The 13,537-nt window shown below is 42.5% G+C and overlaps 1 protein-coding gene across 4 annotated transcripts in view; it reads left to right on the top strand.

Annotated features, from left to right (window-relative positions):
* The first annotated feature begins 6 nt into the window (after positions 1-6).
* UBTD2 (ubiquitin domain containing 2) overlaps positions 7-13,537 on the top strand; it is a 75,532-nt gene continuing 62,001 nt past the window's right edge. For 2 of the 4 annotated variants that reach the window (XM_017859297.1, XM_017859294.1), the window contains exon 1: positions 67-140. Coding sequence is in view for 1 of the 4 variants with exons in the window: in XM_017859293.1 (XP_017714782.1) it covers positions 71-140 (70 nt within the window). In the remaining 3 variants the exon portion in view is untranslated. Of the gene's footprint in view, positions 141-13,537 lie in introns of all 4 variants that reach the window. The other 2 variants (XM_017859293.1, XM_017859295.1) reach the window with 2 other exon arrangements.

Here is a 13,537-nt window from a genome sequence, read left to right as displayed (position 1 = left end):
CGGAGGAGGCTGCGGCGGCGGCGGCCCGGACGAGCGTCCGGAGGTGGCGGACGAGGCGCCGGGGGCCCCCATGGGCGGGTGTGTGGGCGCCCAGCACGACTCCTCGGGCAGCCTCAACGAGAACTCGGAGGGCACCGGAGGTAGGTGAGCGCCAGGGGGCAGCCTCGGCCCCCCATTGTTCCCGGCCAGGCCCGGCCACCTGTCCCGACCCCCGCGGGCCGCGCCGGGCCCCCGCGCCCCTTTGTCATCCCCTCTTCCACGTCATTCCCCGCGCTCCGCTTCCGGCTGCCCTGCCGGCCGCGGGGATCGCCACTTCCCGCCCCAGCTGCGAAGAAAAGTCCTCTGAGCGCCGGGGACGTAGCCCTCGGCCTCGCCGACCGGTCCGCTCAGCTCGGGGAAGTCGGACCCGAAGCTGCCCTTCTGGCCACCTCACTGTCTCTCCAGCCCGTTTAATTATTGAGGAACAGGATGGCGGCGCCGGGGTTGCGGAAAAGCGAATTGATGGCGGGGGGAGGGAGCTTGATGCGTTCCCTCCGACGGGCCCCGCCACATCTTTCCGCACCCTTCCTTGTTCAGTGGAGTTGGCTGGTCTCAGCTTTCCTGAGTTTCAGATGACAGCTGCCCCGGTTGGTTCCAAATTGGCCATTTAAACCCGCGAGTTTCAGGAGCTCGACTAGGGGAGACTCCAGGGGCCGCAGGCATTGTATTAAGGAGGGGAGGGGAAACGGTCTTCCCGGGTAAAACGTGGCTTCTTGCTAGAGCTTGGGGGTGTTAGGCCGGTGTGCTGTCGGGGTGGGCTAATCAAATTCCCATCTGTCTTACGTAGAAGGAAAATTATGTAGGATAAAAGTACAAATGCATTTGGACTCTGACTTACCCCAGTAAGATCAGTACTTTAAAAGTTTTCTAACACGGGAACGCACATCTACTTTATAGTAAAAGCGTGCTGAGGGTAGGTATTTTAATTCAATCAGTAGTAGTTATAGTATGGCAGTATAATAAAATTAGTTCTACTTTTATTTGACCTTTGGTTACGTCCATTCTGTAAATTATTTTAGTTATAAACAGCCTTGGGGCAAAGATGATAGCGTTGGTTTGATTTTTGACCTAATGTTAGCTGCCTTAAAATGTGCATGTTTGTAAATTTTTAAATTGTTTGGGTATGGGAGGGTTTACAACTTTTTCTTAACATACTGACATTTAGACCAGTTGCTTGCCATGTCACTTAAGCTCTCTTCACAAACCATGTACACCTAAGTTTTTTGACTGATGGATTTCCTGGCTTCCATGATGGTTAGCCATGCCACTTTACGAAAATCTATGGGTATCCTGTATGACTAAATCCTGGGTAAATAACTTGAGAACTCAGTGACAGTTGTCTTGAAAAAGTCCATGAAAATGCTACTTTATAGTGTATTTTATGTCGTAGCATTATTACTGGCACATTGAGATCCTCAGTGACAATAAAGCAGGAAGATAAAAAGGGCAAGATTTAAAACAGCCTTGGGTTAAGGTCAGATTGGGGGTCAAAATGAATCTTCCTCTAATTGTGGTGATCATTAATGGTTCTGAAATATATTAGTATTTGTTATAGCTAGTGTTTGGTTTTAATTACTTTTTTTCACACTCATTTTAATATTGTCATAAGCATTTTGCTCTTCTCCGTAATGCATGTGGATTAATTTATTTAAGCCTTTTGGTAGTGTGACTTATGACCAGACAGGCATTATTAATATGGGCTTTAAAAAGCGTGAAATCTTAGCTTTGGGTAATTTATTACTAGTGGTATCCAGTTAGATAGCTATAGTATCAGGTTCTTTGAGGACTGAGTTCTCTGGACCATAAGCTGTGCTATACATAAAGTTTAGAAAAAGGAACATCAGCCACCAAACATCTTTATATTCTTTTGGAGAGAGGGCATGGGCCCTGATGTAACTGGGGTCGGGGAAGAGGCTCTTGGGCTAAAGGATTATTTCTGGAATTTGATTATGGACGCTTTTATTCTCCATTATCGTCGTGATAATTAAGAGTTAATTGTGGTTTAATGAAATTAACTCAGGTGTGTTGCAGGTTAACATATAAAAAAAAATTGCTTATTAAGTAGATTGTTGGGAAGGGAAAGACTTTTTCCTGAGGGTGTTGGCACAGATCCCTAGCTTTTCAAACATACTGTCGTAGTGAGTTAGGTTTGGGGGGGTTGTGGGGAGCTTGGTTTGGTTTCTCCAGACAGGTTCTTGCTTTGTCGCCCAAGCTGGAGTGCAGTGGCACAAGCACAGCTCACTGCAGCCTTGACCTCCCTGGTACAAGTGATCCTTGTACCTCAGCCCCCTGAGTAACTGGGACCATGAGGTGCATTCCACCACAGCCGGCTCATTTTCTTAAAATTTTTAGTAGAGGTGGGTTTTGCCGTGCTTTTAATCTGAATGTATTTGGTTATGAAAATTGTTGTATCAACATGGAGTCTTCACATGCTTCTTATAACGGGTTTAAACTTTTCATGACAGATTTAATTACATTCACCAACCAGGTGGGGTGGCTCATGCCTGTAATCCCAGCACTTTGGGATGCTGAGGCGGGAGGATTGCTTGAGCCCAGGAGTTGGAGACCAGCCCAGGCAGCATAGTGAGACTCTGTCTTTAAAAAAATAAACAAAATAATTACATTCACAGGGTTGTGCAAACATCACCATTTTGGAATAGCCTGACCCTTTCTAAATATCAGCCAGCCTTAGTAAGAAAAAGATTTTTTAAAAGTCTTTTGACCATTTGAAATACTATACTTTCCTTTTCCCTCTGAATCCATCTCTTATATATGCAAGTAAGTATGTATATATCAATAAAAGCTTCCTCATTAGATGTATTACTTCTTTGAAGGAATTTGGGAGATTTTTATAAGAGACTGTAGAATATGGAAGTGGCTTAATTCACATTCTAGGCTTTGCATTATCTGTTGTTTTGGAATTAATTGTTGTATTTTCCTCTGGCATATACCTTGCCTAGAATTTAGTTCTTGAGCTCCAGCTACTTAGGCTTTTTTTAAATAAAAAAAAATTTATTTTTATATTTTGTTATTGAGATAGGGTCTTGCTCTGTCACCCAGGTTGAAGTACTGTGGCATGATTATAGATTACTGCAGCCTTGAACACTTGGGCACAGGCAGTCCTCTGGTCTCAGCCACTTGAGTAGTTAGGCTGCTTTTTTTTTTTTTTTCCAGATGCAGTCTTGCTGTGTTGCCCAGGCTAGAGTGCAGTGGCACGGTCTCCGCTCACTGCAGCCTCTGCCTCCCAGGTTCAAGAGATTCTCCTACCTCAGCCTCAGGAGTAGCTGGGATTACAGGTGCCCACCACCACATCCAGCTACTTTTTTTGTATTTTTAGTAGAGACGGGGTTTCACCATGTTGGCCTGGCTGGTCTTGAACTCCTGATCTTTAATTAATCTGCCTGCCTATGCTTTCCAAAGTGTTGGGATTACAGGTGTGAGCCCCTGTGCCCAGCCTGCTTTTTTTTTTTTTTAATGCCTACTTTTAATCAAGGCAGGTATGTCATAGAAGTTATGTAAAATTATTTAACAGTTCTAAGCTTCCATGCTCCTAGAATTTCCCATTGGTTTGACTTTTTTTTTTTTTTTTTTTGAGATGTAGTTTCGCTCTTGTTGCCCAGACCGGAGTGTAGTGACGTGATCTTGGCTCACTGCAACCTCCACCTCCCTGGTTCAAGCAGTTCTGCCTCAGCCTCCCAAATAGCTGGCATTACAGGCGTGCACCACCATGCCTGGCTAGTTTCATATTTTTAGTGGAGACAGGGTTTCACCTTGTTGGTCAGGCTGGTCTTGAACTCCTGACCTCAAGTGATCCACCCTCCTCGGCCTCCCAAAGTGCTGGGATCACAGGCATGAGCCACCTTGCCCAGCCTGTTTTGACATTTTTAGACATTCTGTTTGGTTCTCCGTCTTACTATAATGACATTGTGATGCTGGAGTCGGCACTTAGGACCTCTAGACAAGCCTTTAGCCATGGCATTTGCTAAGGAATTAAATCCTTTATGATTTTTTAAAATAAATATGTGGGCAGAAAATCCAATAAACTTGTATTAATTGAAGACAGCTAACAAGCTTTTCTTTTTTTTTTTTTTTTTTTTGAGACGGAGTCTTGCTCTGTCGCCTGGGCTGGAGTGCAGTGGCCGGATCTCAGCTCACTGCAAGCTCCGCCTCCCGGGTTTACGCCATTCTCCTGCCTCAGCCTCCATTCTCCTGCCTCAGCCTCCGGAGTAGCTGGGACTACAGGTGCCCGCCACCTCGCCCGGCTAGTTTTTTGCATTTAGTAGTGACGGGGTTTCACCGTGTTAGCCAGGATGGTCTCGATCTCCTGACCTCGTGATCCGCCCGTCCCGGCCTCCCAAAGTGCTGGGATTACAGGCTTGAGCCACCGCGCCCGGCCGCTTTTCTTTTTTTTACCTCTTGAATGAAAGTATAGTAATGTACAAAGTAACTTCTCACCTTCTGAGTGTGTCATTTATTTTGTACATTTAGTGCTGTCCTAAGAGAACTGACCGTGGTGGTCACAAGTTTTCAGGTTTACAGAGAATAACTGAATGCTGGACATTCATTCCTTTAGTCTGTATTCCAGAATGTCTTGAGAACATCACGGAGTTCTTTCAGATACCTTATAGCAACCTTACAGACACCTACTCAATGAGCAACAATGGTTTTTGAATAGCATCTACCATTTATCCAGTATTTATTATGTAACAGGTCCTAACAACCCTATGAGGTGAATAGTATCTCTGTTTCACAGATAAAGATTGAAGCCTAGAGCTATTATTCGGTTAGAGCAAAAATGATTTTGTTCCTTGCCATTACTTTTAATGGCAAAAACCGCAATTACTTTTGCGCCAACCTTTAATAACTTGCTCATCATCACATAGCTTATAACTGGCAGTCAGAGCTTAAACCCAGAGCTGCTATAAAGAATGCTAGTTTTCTGTTTTTCTCTAGTTTACTTTTTTAAAATTGTGGCAAAATTGGCCAGGCCCAGTAGCTCACGCCTGTAATCCCACCACATTGGGAAGCCAATGCAGGCAGATCACTTGAGGTCAGGAGTTCAAGACCAGCCTGGCCAACATGGAGAAACCCCATCTCTACTGAAAATACAAAAATTAGCCAGGCGTGGTGGCAAGTGCCTGTAATCCCAGCTACTCAGGAGGCTAAGGCAGGAATTGCTTGAACATGGGAGGCAGAGGTTGCAGTGAGCCAGGATCATGCCATTGCACTCCAGCCTGGGTAACAGAGCGAGACTCCATCTCAAAATAAATAAAAATAAAATTGTGGCAAAACATATAACAGAATTACCATCTCAACCATTTTTGAATGTATAATTCAGTGACATTGATTATATTCACAAAGTTATATGGTGTAGAATCATATAATATTTGCTTTTGTTTGTGGTTTAATTACCATAATGTCTCCCGCGTTCATCCTGTGGTAGCATCTATCCTTTTTTTGGCTAAATAATATTCCATTGTATGTATATACCGCCTTTTTTTTTTTTCCCCCTCCGTAAGGCAGAGGCCCGCTCTGGCACCCAGGCTGGAATGCAATGGTGCAATTCCATTGCAGCTCACTGCAACCTCCACCTCCCAGGTTCAAGCGATTCTCCTGTCTCAGCCTTCCGAGTAGCTGGGATTACAGGCACGCACCACCACGCCTGGCTAATTGTTTTTTTTGTGTTTTTAGTAGAGACAGGGTTTCACCATGTTGCCCAGGCTGGTCTCGAACTCCTGCCCATGTATATACCACTTTTTTTTTTTTTTATCCATTTATCTGTTGATGGACATTTGGGCTGCTTCCGCATTTTGGTGTGAATGATGCAGCTCTGAACTTTGGTGTACAAGTATCTGTTTTCAGTCTCTGTTTCCGGTTCTTTCAGCTGTATAGGAGTGGAATTGATGGATCATATGGTAATTCTGTGTTTACCTTTTTGAGAAACTACTAGATTATTTTCTACCACTTATTCTTACCAGCAATGTATGATGGTTCCAGTTTCTCTGTATTTTCACCATCACTTGTTATATTCCATTTTTTAAATTACAGCAATTCTGAAGTAGTACCTCATAGTTTGATTTGCATTTTCCTGATGAGTAGTGGTGTTGAGCGCCTCTTTTCATGTCCATTTATACATCGTCCCTGGAAAAATATTTATTTATGCTCTTTGCTCATTTTTTGAGTTGTTTCGCTTTTTTTTTTTTTTTTTTGGAGTTGTAAGAGTTCTATGTATCTTGGATATTGAACCCTTATCAAGTATATGATTTGCAGATATTTTCCCCCATTCTGTGAGTTGTCTTTTCATTCTCTTGATGGTGTCTTTTCATGTACAAAGGTTTGTTGTTGTTGTTTTTTAATAGAGTCTCACTCTTATTACCTATGGTGGAGTGCAGTGGTGTAATCATGGCCTACTGCAGCCTTAACCTCCTGGGCTTAGCCAATCTTCCTGGTTCAGCCTCCTGAGTAACTGGGACCACAGGTGTGCACTACCACAGCTAGCTAATTTTAAAATTTTTTGTAGAGACAGGGTCTTCCTGTGTTGTTGAGGCTGGTCTCAAACTCCCAGACTTAAGTGATCCTCCCTCCTTGACCTCCCAAAATGCTGGGATTACAGGCGTGAGCCACCGTGCATCACCTGAAGTTTGTAATTTTAATGATGTCCGATTTATCTATTTTTTCTTCTGTTGCTTGTGCTTCTAGTTTCAGTTTTAAATATAAAGTAACCTTTCACTGATGTATATAGAATAGAGCTATAGCCAATAATTTGCAAATCTCACAGCTAACATTTGCTTTCTCAAGAAGTAGAAAACTTTTATTTCCTCTGTCTGATCTGATGGATCTGATGAAAGGTTATTAGCAGTGAAATGGTTCATAAAAGTCGACAATTCAGTTAACAGGGTAGCTAAAAAAGAAAAAAAGTTGACAAAAGTAATTCATGAATGTACTTTGTCTTTTGTTCCCATTTTGTTTGTTTGTTTGTTTGTTTGTTTTGAGACAGAATCTGCTCTGTCACCCAGGCTGGAGTACAGTGGCATTATCTTGGCTTACTGCAGTCTCCGCCTCCCAGGTTGAAGCGATTCTCCTGCCTCAGCCTCCCAAGTAGCTGGGATTACAAGTGCGCACTACCACGCCTGGCTAATTTTTGTATGTTTAGTAGAGACAGGGTTTCACTATGTTGGCTAGACTGATCTCGAACTCCTGACCTCAAGTGATCCCCCACCTCAGCCTCCCAAAGTGCTGGAATTACAGATGTGAGCCACTGTGTCCGGCCATTTGTTTCCTTTTTTTGTCTTCTCCCTTTCCTCCCTCCCTTCTCTCCCCCTTTCTCTTTCTTCCCTCTTTCCCTCCCTCCCTTTCTTTGTCTCTGCACCCAATAATGAACCTTAAAAATGAAAGCATCTGTCCTAAGAGAACATAATGCAACTGGCCCACATGTACGGGGTCAGAAGTCTTGGGGGACTGATCTTCGCCCCAGTTGATTATCTAGCTCAGTTTGTAAACTGATAGTACATGAGTCACATCCAGTCAACAAACATGCTTTATTTGGCCTGTATAATGTTTTTAAAAACATACCAGATAGAAGAATGATTATGAAGTAAAGCTTGGAAGTGGTTGTAAATAATACATGCGTGGGGTAATGGTTGATAAAGTGGCTGCTTTGGCTTGAGCAGTGTGTGTGAGAGAAAATGATGGAGAAACTGTGCAGGTATTGAGTAGGATGTTACTGTGGACTCCTGAAGAGAAGAGCTTATCATCTGATGAAAGGGGTGTACTGACTGCTAAATGTCGTTCACTAAATATTAGTTGAACCACTGTTATGTACTGGTTACTGGGATTACAACAGAGGGAAAAAATCTCTGCCCTCAAAGGAATTTACAATTTAGTACTTTGCTGCTTAAAAAGTTTTGTCTCTGGATCAGCAATATTGGCATCACCTTGGCAGCATGTTAGACGTTCAGAGCCTCAAACCCCACCTTAGACCTACAGAATCTGCATTTTCACAAGATTCTCAAGTGATTTCCTATGTACATTAATGTTTGAGAAGCACTGGTATAGGATTGTCTAAAGTGGGAAGAGACTAGGGCGAGGAACCCATCAGGGAAAAAAATAGCATGAGTTGGTGATTTATTGGATGTAGGGATACAGAAGAGAAAAAGAGAAGTAAAATAATACGATGTTTGTGAACCTGAGTGACCAGGAATATTGAGGTAGCTTGGCAGATTTTGGGGAATAAGAAAGATAGCTGGGAGAAGCCCTGGTTTAGCATTTAGTATATGTTAAGGTATAGGTGACAGAAGAATATTTAAGTGGAGTCACCATTTAGTGTGGCACGGAAATTTAGATAGGGAACTCCTAGATGCTTAGTGCTATGATTGTGGATTTTGGGATCAGCTGGGGTGAGTTGACTGAAGGTGTAAAAGTGAATGACTGCCAATAAGTAAGTGAAAGAGGAGAAGAATACTAAGAATTGAGTCATAAGAGTTTCATAAAGGGTGAAGCAATAAGAAAATCACCTCTAATCAGGCCTGACACATAGTAAGTAGGTATTTAGTATACTGAATTTTGTTGAATTGGGAAGTAGGGAAGCAGGTCTCTGCTTGTAAAACTAATCTGGTTGCATTTAGAACAGATCATTCTTGTAATTTCAGAAAATAATTTGGTTCAGTAACTTGGTTCTAGCCGTGGTGTGATATAGTTTGACTGTGTTCCCACCCAAATCTCATCCTGAATTGTAGTTTTCATAATCTCCACGTGTCATAGGAGAGACCCGGTGGGAGGTAATTGAATCATGGGGGTGGTTACCTCCATGCTGTTCTTGAGATAGTGAGTGAGTTCTCACAAGATCTGGTTTTTTAAGGGGCTTTTCCCCGTTTCGCTGGGCACTTCTTCCTCCTGCCATGTGAACAAGGACGTGTTTGCTGCCCCTTCTACTGTGATTGTAAGTTTCCTGAGGCCTCCCCAGCCCTGCGGAACTGTGAGTCAATTAAACCTCTTTCCTTTATAAATTACCCATTCTCAGGCAGTTCTTTATAGTAGCATGAGAACGGACTAATACATGATGTTTGCAAAAATTCTAGCTGTAGTTTGTTACTCATATCCTAAAACAAGGTAGATTTCTTGGGTATGCAATTCCAGAATATACCAGTAGCCCTTTTGAGGTTGGTGTGGTTCAGGACAAACACATTCTCTGTAAGACTTTCTTCACCAAGAATGTCGTGTGTACTTCTTTCTTATGCATTTTCAGTGTCCATTATATTCTACACATCATCAAACTGGTTTATTGAATTTTCTTATGCTTCTGTTCTTTGAGTTGTGCCAATAGTAAAGAGTAAAACAGCCAGGTGCAGTGGCTGACACCTGTAATCCCAGCACTTTGGGAGGCTGAGGTTGGCAGATCATGAGGTCAGGAGATCAAGACCATCCTGGCCAACATAGTGAAACCTTGTCTCTACTAAAAATACAAAAATTAGCTAGGCGTGGTTGCACGTGCCTATAGTCCTACCTACTCAGGAGGCTGAGGCAGGATAATCACTTGAACCTGGGAGGTGGAGGTTGCAGTTAGCTGAGATTGCGCCACTGTACTCCAAACCTGGCGACACAGTGAGACTCCATCTCAAAAAAAAAAAAAGGTAAAGCAAAATTGAGCTTGAGGAGGACTGAAGATTTAGTCTCCTTTTACCCCTAGTGTGACAGTGGAAGTAAAAATCCTTCGTATTTTCTGGGTCGGTGAACTCCGGGGCTTTATGAGAGAGGTGCCTAAAATTTCATACCACTTTGGCAAGAGACTTTTAGAGTATTTACTTGATAGGAAGCAGAAGGCAGCAAATTTTACTAGGATAAGTGGAGTTGTGGGGAGGGGACCAAAAGGAAAATGGGCAGCAAGAAGACACAGGTTGAAAATACAGTGGTACTCTGGGTAAACAGGTCTGTCAGGTATGGGAACTTAATATATAGGTCAAGGAAGCTACAGTTGGAAAATATTGGACATGGGGAGAGCTGAATGCTCTTTGGGAAAAGTTTTAGCACTAGTGTTTACATTAAAAACTGACATGGGCCATTGTAGCTGCTCCCTGATCGTCTACCTTCCATTGGGCTAGTCCCACTCCATATTCAATTTTCTATCAATAAAGGATTGGAATTTATGTTGGAAGTTTTTTTTGTTTTGTTTTGTTTTTGAGAGGGAGTCTGTTGCCCAGGCTGGAGTGCAGTGGCAGGATCTTGGCTCACTGCAACCTCTGCCTCCCAGGTTCAAGCGATTCTCCTGCCTCAGCCTCTGAAATAGCTGGGATTACAGGCGCCCGCCACCATACCTGGCTAATTTTTGTATTTTTGGTAGAGATGGGGTTTTACCATGTTGGCCAGGCTGGTCTCGAATTCCTAACCTCAGGTGATCCGCCCGCCTCGGCCTCCCAAAGTGCTGGGATTACAGGCGTGAGCCACCGTGCCCAGCCAGAAGGCATTTTTAAAGAAGAATCTTGCAGTGGACATTATGTGAAGATTTTTTTCATCTCTAATTTAAATTTATTTAGGAATCAGTTATTAGTGCTGCATTTTATGGACAGAAACTTTAATCCATTAGACATGATAGCAATTTTTATTCTTCTGACTTTTGATAGCCCTAGTCTATAATGCCTCTTCTTTGGACAGATTTTAATAGATAGGTTTTATTTTTAAATCTGCCTGATTTTCTTACTGTATATGCAAAGCTGTGGCAGTACCTTGTTATACTAATTTACCCAGGTGAGTCCTCTAATGGGAATGATTATTGAGTATTAAATCACTAGAAACAAAATTTTGCCTTTACATTGATGCATTTATCTCTTGTGGCTTTTGACCAAAACACATTCTTACCTTGTTGCAGGAAAACATCAGGTTTATTTAGTTTAAGCAACATGATCAAATTAACTGGACATGATCAATTTGCCTATTTAATGATTCTCATTTTTTCCTTACTGCAGACCACCTGAGTGATTATCTTCATTTGGGGGGCCACTGCACCTGATTCTCCTCATGCCCCTCCTCATCCCTCGCATCTTTCCGCTTCTGCTTATCTGGCAGAACTAGGCTGCCAGCAAGCTTTTTCTTGAGTCACTGGTAGTTCAAGGACCATAGGATGAGACTTTACTAATTCATATGTACTTAAAGATGCATGTGTGTTGGCCAGGAATAATCAGCATGTATTTGTCTTGCATCAGCTACTTTGACATGCCATCAGCAAGAATCGAGTTTGGTTTTTAATATATCCGTATATTGAGCTGAGCGGTTAAATACTGCTGAGTGTACATTGGGTGTTGTGATGCCATATTTTTGCATGTTTGCAGTGAAACTTAGAAGTTTCCATTATTGCTCTGTTTTCTGAAGTGGAATTTCTGTTGAAGTTAGACATCTAAGAAAAATGAAATATTTACATGTGAAAATCATTCTAAATGAATTTTATTTGAGAGTGAGGTCATAATTATATTTACATTTGCTCAAAACTTGACTAAGTAATTAATTAGTGACTATTGGGCTTTTCTGATTGAGTTCTTACACTCACAGTAAAACCTTTAATTTTTTTTTTGCATTTATTGTAGTGGGCTTTTAGGTATAAGCAAGGTCAGACTATTTCTTTGCATTGGTTCGTAGTTTCCATGCTTGTGGGCTGTGTGACAATATCAAAGGAGTGGAGTAACAAATAGTTCAGTTCATTTAGTTATGAATATGCCTTCAACTTAGGGCAACCACTTTATTTCTTAAGTGAGTTAAGATGCTTCTTCCTGAAACTTTAAAAAATAGTCTCCATTATTCCAACTCCCAGCACTTGACCCTAGCTGTAATTAGAGATATAAATAAGGCCTACTGTGTGATATTAAGTACCTTATGGCCTACTGGCGGAATCATATATTTAGGTAGAACTTAGGTAAAGTTTAAAAAGTCTCTACAGCAATCAATATATTATATAAGTTCAAGGAGGAGTGGGGAGCAGGGTCAGAAACCGTCACTGAAACAGTAATACAAGAAGTTGGTCTTTTTTTTGTTTTTTGAAATGGAGTCTAGCTCTGTCGCCCAGGCTGGAGTGCAGTGATGCAATCTCAGCTCACTGCAAGCTCCGCCTCCCAGGGTTACGCCAGTCTCCTGCCTCAGCCTCCCGAGTAGCTGGGACTACAGGTGCCCACCACCACGCCTGGCTAATTTTTGTATTTTTAGTAGAGACAGGGTTTCACTGTGTTAGCCAGGATGGTCTTGATCTTCTGACCTTGTGATCCACCTGCCTCGGCCTCCCAAAGTGCTGGGATTACAGGTGTGAGCTACCTCGCCCAGCCCAAGAAGTTGGTCTTAAAAGAGGATTAGATGAAGAAAAGGCAGAGAAGGGCATCATTCTGTATGTAGAGGAAATTACTTGTACAGAGATAGCATTAAAAAAAAGTAGCATTTAGGCGGATTGCTAAGAAGCTTGTAGAGGAGATAGGTGAAGTGTGAAGTTATTAAGATATGTTATTAGATTTGGGAAGGCAGGATTGCCATAATCAGACCAAGTTGTGAGACTATATTATAGGTGATATTAGTTAAGTGGTTTAAAATTTTTGTTTTTTGTGCTTTTAACAGACAATTCCCATGTAATGCTGCATTTTGCAAGGTTATTTTATATAAAATTCTAATGTACTAGGTTATTATAGTCTAACAGATTTTTATTCTGTTACAATTTTAATGCTACAGGTTGGACACCCCTAATCCAAAATTAGAGGATTTCAGGTTTTCAGATTAGGGATACTCACTTACTATGTGTGCTGCAAGTATTCAAATCTGAAAAACTCTAAAATTCTAGGCTGGGCGCGGTGGCTCACGCCTGTAATCCCAGCACTTTGGGAGGCCGAAGTGGGCGGATCACGAGGTCAGGAGATCGAGACCATCCTGGTGAACATGGTGAAACCCCGTCTTTTACTAAAATACAAAAAAATTAGCCTGGCGTGGTGGTGGGCGCCTGTAGTCCCAGCTACTTGGGAGGTTGAGGCAAGGGAATCTCTTGAACCTGGGAGTCAGAGGTTGAAGAGTCGAGGTCACGCCATTGCACTCCAGCCTGGGCAACAAGAGCAAAACTCCATCTCAAAAAAAAAAAATCTAAAATACTCAGAACTTTTGAATAAGAGCTACTCAATCTGGGTTATCACAGATTAAGCATAAGAAATGTATTTAAATTAAAAATTAGGGCAGGTGGTGGCTGTGCCTGTAGTCCCAGCTACTTGTGAGGCTGAGGTGGGAGGATCTGTTTGAGCCCATGAGTTCAAGGCTGCAATGAGCCGTGATTGTGCCATTGCACTCCAGCCTGGGTGACAGAGCAAGACTCGGAGTCTTTTTTTTTTTTTTTTTTTTTCAATTGAGACAGTCTTGCTCTGTCGCCCAGGCTGGAGTGCAATGACGCAATCTTGGCTCACTGCAACTTTCGCCTCCTGGGTTCAAGTGATTCTCCTGCCTCAGCCTCCTGAGTAGCTGGGATTACAGGCATGCACCACCACGCCCA

This window comes from Rhinopithecus bieti, unplaced genomic scaffold (assembly GCF_001698545.2).
Source record: "Rhinopithecus bieti isolate Rb0 unplaced genomic scaffold, ASM169854v2 scaffold_49762, whole genome shotgun sequence".
In the NCBI taxonomy this organism is placed as follows: domain Eukaryota; kingdom Metazoa; phylum Chordata; class Mammalia; order Primates; family Cercopithecidae; genus Rhinopithecus; species Rhinopithecus bieti.
The sequence above is the reverse complement of the archived record's forward strand: the minus strand, read 5'-3'. Positions and strand labels throughout refer to the sequence as shown.